The sequence below is a fragment of the Asparagus officinalis genome, chromosome 8 (genome assembly GCF_001876935.1).
Source record: "Asparagus officinalis chromosome 8, Aspof.V1, whole genome shotgun sequence".
Classification (NCBI taxonomy): Eukaryota; Viridiplantae; Streptophyta; class Magnoliopsida; order Asparagales; family Asparagaceae; genus Asparagus; species Asparagus officinalis.
In genome coordinates, this window is record NC_033801.1 from 21147819 (window position 1) to 21157109 (window position 9291).

The 9291-nt window shown below is 33.4% G+C and overlaps 1 protein-coding gene across 1 annotated transcript in view; it reads left to right on the forward strand.

Annotated features, from left to right (window-relative positions):
* LOC109822165 (putative MO25-like protein At5g47540) overlaps nucleotides 245–9291 on the forward strand; it is a 23821-nt gene continuing 14774 nt past the window's right edge. Inside the window, exons 1-6 of the mRNA XM_020388325.1 lie at nucleotides 245–593; nucleotides 3599–3760; nucleotides 3959–4077; nucleotides 4870–4944; nucleotides 7920–8013; nucleotides 8214–8273. Coding sequence (XP_020243914.1) covers nucleotides 453–593; nucleotides 3599–3760; nucleotides 3959–4077; nucleotides 4870–4944; nucleotides 7920–8013; nucleotides 8214–8273 — 651 coding nt within the window. The 5' untranslated portion in view covers nucleotides 245–452. The remainder of the gene's footprint in view (nucleotides 594–3598; nucleotides 3761–3958; nucleotides 4078–4869; nucleotides 4945–7919; nucleotides 8014–8213; nucleotides 8274–9291) is intronic.

Below are 9291 nucleotides of genomic sequence, written 5' to 3' on the forward strand. Positions count from 1 at the left end.
TGACCAATCCGATGGAAGGAAAAACTACATGCTTAAAAAAAAATAGAATTAAAATTTTTAAAATAATTCCACCTCATAAAGAAAATTCCTTTTAAATCCAAATAAAAAAATGATAAAAATTTACATTTAGAAATCCATTACCTACAAAACACCCAAACATCAAAATTACAACAATCTTGCATGCAACTTCTGCTGCAATTTTTTTTTGCAGCGAACCTAACTGCCCCTAAACAAAACTACTATTAACCGTAGTCTCTCCCTGGGCTTAAAAACGGTACCCACCGTGAAGTCTCTCCCTGCTAAAAATCTCCGGCGCTCGTTTCCCGTCACATCGCGCATCGTCATCATCAGAGCGCGCGAACCAAATTCTCAGGCGAGCAGAGGCCGCCGGCCGAAACCGTAGGGCTCGGGCTGCTCCTTGGCCTCGTGTGAAGGATCGAGAAAAAGAGAAGATGAAGGGGCTCTTCAAGTCCAAGCCTCGGACGCCGGCGGAGATCGTGAGGCAGACGAGGGATCTGCTGATCTACTTCGATCGCCCGCCGGCGGCGGCCTCGTCGGCGTCGAGTTCGAGGGAGAGCAAGCGAGAAGAGAAGGTTCGTTCGCTGTTGGTTTGAATTTGTTTGGATTTCGGTGCTTTTGATTGGTTGATGGGCGAAGATTAGGTTTTGATCGGGAGTTTGAAATTTAGGTTTTGGGAATGTGAGTTGAGTGGCGGAAGTATTTCGTATTTTCTAAATGTGGCTTTTTTTTGGATATATCCTTCTCAAAGTGGTTACCTTGATCCGTCTAAACAAGTGATGCATTATTCAAATTTTAGCTTCTAGGTTCTAAAGCTGGGAAATTTGATTGCAAGATGAAATTGGGAATGCGAGATGAGGGATGGTAGAAGGACTTTCTTTCGGTATTAATAGTCCTCTACATGAGATTTTTAGCATGTTTACTCTTTATAGTTGCTATCTCGATTTGCCCTTTTGACATTATAGCTTTGAACATTGTGTTATCTTAGTTTTAGCTTCTAACTGTGAATTCAATGAATTGCAAGATTATGTCATGAAATTAATTGTTTTGCTTTGATGTGGGACTATTTTGTTTATCGGCATTCTTATATGTGATGATAGTTAGGGCTTGCTTGATGGTTTTAAATTGAGATTTTAGTTCTTTTTTGTGGGCTTTCTGTAGTTACTGTTCTTAATTCTTGTGTAAATTGCGGGAAGGTCAGTTGATCTGAGTTTTTTTTTAATATTTTTACGGATAAGGATGAGAAATAGGAAAATGTTCATTTTCCTGCACTGTTCTGATTATCTTTCACTGTGGTAATCTGCATCTGGATGTCGCTTGATATGCTAAGCACCTTACTAGCATGACTAAAACTTTAGCTTGTCAATATCAAGCAGTCCAAGTTTTATTCTTTACATCAATAGTCTAAGCCTGTGGAAATTTCCCTCACTTACAAGTGCTCTGTCATAGTTTTTGGCGTGCTCATCTAAGCATGTCCGGAGATGAACAGAGATAGAAAATAGCATTATGAGGTCCTCATAGGGGTGTCCATTTTTCATATATATTTTATATATTTTTATATGTAATTATATTATGATATGGTTAATCATATAAATATATAATGTAGTTATAAGTATATTTATATATGTGTACATTATAGAATTACAGTTATATAAGTATATATAAGTGCATAAGTATAATTATATATAAGTATATTGCATCTAGTATATATAAAAGTATATCATATAAGTAAATTGTATAACTGTACTTAAATAAACATAATGGAAGTATGTAAATACATATATGATATATATTTATGTGATTCTCTCTCTCTCTCAAGTTATAACTTATAAGTATATACAATATATTTACATATAATATATGTATATATAATATATAGCTCTATACACACACACACACACACACACTCTTAGCATGGTATAGATGCTAAGATATAACAATATAAATATATATAATGTAGTTATAAGTATACTTATATGTGTATATTATAGAATTACAGTTATATAAGTATATATAAGTGCATAAGTATAATTATATATAAGTATATTACATCTAGTATATATAAAAGTATATCATATAAGTAAACTTTATAACTGTGCTTAAATAAGAATAATGTATGTAACAAATACATATATAACTATATAATACGTAATTATAAATAAGTAATATATATATTTATGTGATTCTCTCTCTCTCTCATGTTATAACTTATAAGTATATACAATATATTTACATATAATATCTGTATATATAATATATGGCTGTATATATATATATATATACTCTTACCATGGTATATATACTAAGATATAAGAATATAAATATATATAATGTAGTTATAAGTATACTTATATATGTATATTATAGAAATACTAAGATATAAGAATATAAATATATATAATGTAGTTATAAGTATACTTATATATGTATATTATAGAATTATAGTTATATAAGTATATATAAGTGCATAAGTATAATTATATATAAGTATATTACATCTTGTATATATAAAAGTATATTATATAAATAAATCGTATAACTGTACTTAAATAAGCATAATGTAATTTTTATTAATTAGTTGGGAATAGCAGATAGAGATAAAGAGTAGAAATTATTCATTAGTTTATAATTTTTATTTTTGGCTAAAAATTTATGATAAATTATTTTGGAAAGAGTTGCAAATGATAGTGATATAGATGAGTAGGTGCCAACCTAGTTGGGATGTATTCATCTATTGTGATGTGACAAATTTCAAAATAAATTTATAATTGTTAGTGATTAACTGATTATTAATAAAAAATTTATTTTTATCATTTTAATTTCTATAATTTTTTATATTTGTAAATTATAGAATTACAAGTGATTAATAATATGATTGTTTTTTATCAAAATTTCACTTAATTTATTGTTATTTACTCTTGAATTTTTTAACAAAAAAAGAAAATATCCAGGCCGGCCCGGTGCCTGGCCCACTCGGGCCCAGGCCCGGGCCAACCGGGCCTGGGCCCGCCCGGGCCAACCGGGTCCGGGCCCCGGGTTTGTCCAGCCCGGGCTCGGTTTGCTGGGCCGGGCCTGGTTGGCCTGTTTGGGCAGGCCTAGGTCCTCACACAATGATCTGTCATATTTTTTGGCTAGAATTTTGTTCATCTATTCAGGCAAGCTTGTTCTTCTTTTCCCTGGCTGTTGATTCCTTCTAGGATGTCCCTCAAGCAGTTTCTGCTAGTGAAGTTGTTTGGATGCTGGTTACAAGTCTAATATTTTGTTTTTTCACTATACTGAAACCTAACTTTGTGGAAGACATTATCACATGTCTTGCTATGGAAAGGTATTTGTCATGAGATAGTGGTACAATTCCAAGAGCATTCACTTTATTATGCTCCAAATTAGCCAATTCTTGGAATTAGAATATTCTTTTCTTTTGCCAGGATCTGTAGGAATTTCTGTGGCTTGGCTTACTTTATTTAAACTTTCTCTTCCATTATGTATTTTTGACTAGGAATAGGAGACAGTTTGGTAAATCTTTATTGTCCTGTACATGTACTTATTGTCTCTGCTTATATTCTACCATACCCTCTTCCAGATGGCAGAATTATGTAAACTCATCCGTGAACTGAAGGACATTCTTTATGGGAAAGGCGAGTTAGAACCGGTTGCCGAAGCCTGCACGCAGTTGACTCAGGAGTTCTTTAAAGAAAATACTTTCCGTCTGCTAATTTTATGCATACCTAAATTGAGCTTGGAGGTAAGTCTCACAAGCTAGTTGAATGTCATGTACCTCTGACTTCGATGGTAATGTATTTTCATTGCTCCAGTTGCTGTCCATTTATATCACCCATGTTATTTATTAGATCTATTAGTATAATATTAATGTTCCAGCTATTGTAGATGATATCTTTATCCCAGTTGACTCTTTTGAACATGGTTCAATGGATTTACACAGGCTTGTAAAGATGCTACTCAAATTGTTGCAAACTTGCAAAGGCAACAAGTTCATTCACGGCTTATTGCATCTGATTACTTGGAAAAGAATAAAGATCTTATGGACATTTTGATATGCGGGTAAGTTGTAATTTTAAGAAATTCCTGTTGAGTTTTATAATCTTATTTAAACCTGTATTAATTCTAGCCTTTTACAATTTGCATTACAAGGTTTTATTTTACTCAATATCTGCCTTATGGACTTCTTTTTATATCTCAAACAAATTAGCTCATCAAGAAATATAATAATTCTAGCCAAGATTTTATTCCCGTTGAAGCTTTGTTAAATTTCTCGTTACAAGGTATCATGGATTTGTTTGTGATATCAATTCAATTTATGATTATGGTAGGACAGGCTCCCAGTTATGATTTACAAGTAGTCATATCACAGATGGTTATACCCTTATAGTTTTCATAAGTTTGACCTCATGCAATTATGAAGTGTCTGCATGGGATATTTTGCATATTTCAGTAATTTAAGTGATGCTGGATATGATTATGTCTTATACTCATAGGTAAGCACGTATATGCCTCCATTAAATAGATGATTTGTGCTTTTGACCTTCCACTTGTGGTACTTGTGTAACAGAATTTCAGGTGGACATAGTAGGGGCTGGGATCATATGTTAGTGCATCAGAATTTGGGGGCAAAGAAATAAATGAAAAATCCTTGTTCAAGGACATGAATCAAGCAACACATTGTTTCACTGTCATTTATTTTTCATTTTGAGATGTTATTTTTGTTTCGTAGGTTAGTTATATCATGTATTTTTTTTCTTTAGTGTTACTTGTTCCTCACTTTCTTGTTCATAGAGAGATTCTTTCGTTTGTGCATAATGTGACTTTGATTAGCATACCTGTGTGTGGGTGCAGGTACGAAGACATGGATATTGCATTGCATTATGGCTTTATGTTGAGGGAGTGCATTCGGCATCAAAGTATAGCAAAGTAATCTTTTGACTAAAAATATCATTACATGCTTGATCCTTGTGTTCAAAAGAATTCCGTGAGATCCAGCTAGTTAGTGTTTTATTATTCATATTGAGATTGAGATAGTAATTATTGATAGGAGGGAGAAGTACTTTGTAAATTGTCATACTGCTTTCTAAAATAAGTAGCGTTACTCTATGATATGTAGGACCTTCAACAAAAAGGTTTGCGTGTCAAATACACCTGGGCACAACGTGTCCGGGACTTGTAGGTTTGAAAACTGCTATTTTATATACAAAATGGAGTATGTTGTACCACTTTTGACTAAAACTAATTTATTTTCTAGATTATCTTGTTAAAGTTAGGTATTTCATACTAGTATTATGGCACATGCAACAGACATTAAGACTTCATTATTCTAATTTTTATATAAGAGGCTCACTTTAATACCCCAAAGTATCATCGACTTCTATAAGATCTTTTTCTGATATTTGTTCATTTGATATGCGATATTCTATCGTACCTTGTTCAAAATTGGCTATGACATATATTTCAATTTGAGTGATGAGGCAATTTTTCTAGATAATATCATCAATAAGAGTCTCTTTTCATATTTCATCTTTAGATTATTATATTATTTTTAACCTAAGTATTTAGATATATACTTCCGATAATATTTACATTGCAATGTATTGAAATTCTAATTGTTTTTATTGCATTTATTTGTATCCCTTTTTTTTAGAATTGACCTTTATCATTGCATATTCATATATTTTTATAATGGTATGCTTTAGGAAGTTCTAGACAAAAGAAGAAAGAGAAGAGTATCTTCTATAAAATTACAATTATACCCTCGAATACAATATGAATGGATGCCCTCCACAATTTTCACTACCCTTACAGTGTTTTTATATAGTCGTATAGTAAAATTTTTTAAGAGTCATAATTACAACTATAGTCGTCGTATGCGGAATTCCATCTGACACCTTTCGTTTGTTTGGAAGCACGATACTTATGTCCTCGTGTCCACTAATTGTTGGTGTCACTTTTTTTTTCATTCGCGAGGAGCTAGTCCCTTGTTTGATAGGAGGATTTTGCTTAACCTCCCATGCAAGAAAAGAAGTCTCCTTTAGGGAATAAGCCAAAATGCATCCGTATGTCACTACTTTCCACCCATAGTTGTTTAAACTTTCTTTGATATAAACTATCATGTGATCATTTTAGGAGACAACTTGCTTGCATTAGTGTCAGATAGATATTTCCTTCCACCCAAGTTCTGATAAGCAAGACATTTCCATATTTCAGCCTGCTGGCTAGTTTTGCCTAAATATTCCAATCCTGAAAAGGGGTTCGTTCTTCAAGTAATATTATTAATTCGTACATGGATTAGTATGACATCTTCAAGGATCCAGCTTGGTATTTGCAATCATGCAAGTACGGAAAACCATGAACAAAGGTGGAGCATGCACTGATCTGTGGTACCCCGACACGACAATTTTGGCGTCGTACCTGTGTCGGGTGCGGTTTGGGTTCGTTTCCGCACCCAAATGGAGGGGACACAGGAGAAAATAAGCACGGAGATCGAAGATGAGGTCGGGGAAGCGTCGACGAGGGTCGGGAAAGCTTCGACAAAGTCGGGGAAGCGTCGACGAGGGTCGGGGAAACTTCGACGGGGTCGGGGAGGATTCGACGAGGGTCGGGGAAGCGTCGACGAGGTTGGGGAAGCTTCGAAGGGGAACAGGGTTTCGATAACACGATATTCTCGTGGCGGTGTAAGGAGAGAAATGAGATCTATGGTTCTCAGTTAAATAGGGTTAGGGTTAGGGTTTAAGCACCCGTTTTGATTCAATTAAATAGAGTTTGGGTTTGGGTTTAAGCACCCGTTTTGATTCAGTTAAATAGGGTTTGGGTTTGAGTTTGTTTATTTTTAGCACCCGTTTCGATAACATAGTTATAATTTTAAGGAGTGAGCTTATTTCTCAATTTGAAATTAAACATAGTAAAATTGTTATAGTTAATATAATTGTTAATTTTTAATTATATATATATATATATATATATGAGCCATGTCCCCGTACCTAATTTTTACAAATTTGCCGTGTCCCATACCTGTACCTATGCAACCTTGGCACTGATACATTTCGGTGAAAATAGTTATGTTGCATTGCACTTAGTTTGGACGAACATATGAAAACTATAATAAGGTGTAAATTGTTCCCAAAAGTAAATGTTATTTTATTAGCACCAAAGGAGGCATACTTTTTGTTCAGAAAACCTATGTGAATCGAAATGTAAAAGGATTTGCTAGTTATAGGAATGGTTATACGCATTAGAGGTTCTTTATTCAGCCATCAGCTGACCCTTAATCAACCACTTATAGTCTCTTCTCCTACCTTCCTCTAGCACCGTATCATATTATCCATGGTTTTGTATGTTCCTTTAAATCTCTGAAGTAGGGTTGATCATTTTGTAGCCACTGATATTTGGTGTACAGTACACAGTCATGTACCTTTTCTTAGAATAGTAGTTTTTCTGTGATGCACAATTACCTTTTTTCAGAAAAGTAGTTTTTGTGTGATGCACTAATTTGATGCGAATTGATGAAATAAGCTTTCGTGCTAATCTTATGTACGCCACCATCAAGCTCTATTATTGCTTAGTGCATGTAATATACAAAATGAGCACCTCCAATAACATTATACATAAGGGTGAGCACATGTTTCACCATATAAATTTCTTATCAGCAGCTTAATGGAAGTTTACAAAATGGTAATTAACTTCAATATTGAGTGGCAAAGTTGCATAGTAGGATGTGTATCACATGCTTTTTTCTGGCTAATCATCAGTGACTGCTTTTGTTTTAAATTCTTCATAAATGTCATTCTTTATTCAAATATTAAATAATGTTCAAGTTGCTCAAAGGTTCACCGGGTGGATGGATTATGCAGAACTTAGTTCTTAAAGACATTTTCCAATTTTCTGCCCTTTTACAGGTATGTTTTAGAGTCTGAGAACATGAAAAAGTTTTTCGATTACATACAGATTCCAAACTTTGACATAGCATCGGATGCTTCTTCAACTTTTAAGGTCAAATTTCTGACTCCTTGACATTGATAATGATTATAATGGCTTTTGCTTTGTACTACCTGAGTGCTTCCCTTTGTTATACGATTGTTGCTACTGTGGCACATAGTTCTACTCTGTGTTCTGTCTTTTTGGCTTTGATTGTCTATATTCACATTTGTCATTAGTTTTAGTGCTAAAGTGTCCTGTTTTTTCTATTGCAGGAGCTTTTGACGAGACATAAATCTACTGTTGCTGAATTTCTTTCTAAAAACTATGATTGGGTAAGTGGTTACCTTTCACCCAAATTAAAAGTTTGATTTTTTTATTGCATATTTCACATTGTTTGGGAAACCGTCCTGTAAAACCATTAACAGTAATATCAAAGTTTGTTCTAAATTTTTAGGTCCAGGGGTAAGATCAAAGTTTGTTCTTTTTAGGTCCAGGGGCGTCCTTTCTCCTGATTCTCCTTGTATCATCCTGATTATTCCTGCCTACGTGCAAGGCTGGCTGTTTTTATAGTTTATTAAATTAGTCGGTTGAGTGAAGCTGGTTCAGTAAGGATCCAATCAGGTTGTTTATTTGTGTTTTTCTCCCCGGACCTTGAATAGAAAAGAGGACAAGGATGAAGTCAATCTGCATTTTTGAGATAAGCTTCTTTTTGAAGTGAGAAGTTTTCAGAACAGAAGCTTCTCTTCTCCCTATGAGAATCAAAGAAGCCGGAGTATTTGTGAAATTTAAACAAGAACCTGATCACCCTACAAGTATAGAACTTCTTTAATCAAGTAGGATTCAAGATTCAAAGTAACAGATGGGGATCAGATCAGAGCCCATAGTCAGATTCGGTATGAGAGGATAAATGAAACAAAAAAGAGATCATGGATCATTTTAGGGATGAGACGGAGCAGAAATATAAGGTTCCGTTTGGATACCGTGGTGTTTTACTTGTTTCCATGATGTTTTTGTCAAAAATAAAACACCATGTATTTGGAAACCATGATGTTTTTTGAGCTAAATCATCTTCAAACAAAAAATACAACACTTATTTCAAAACACCTTTTAAGTGTTTTAAGTTAGAAGTTTTGGTTTTGAGTTTGAGAATGTGTTAATATAATATCTAACATAATATATTAAATATAATTAATATAGAATTATTATCAACATGCTTATTATATTATACTATACTAAACTATATTATAGCTAATTTAATATATTAGTAATATTTATTAAATGATATAAAAATATAATAAATAAAATATCTTATATAATAATATAATAACATATTAAATACCAATATTTAAT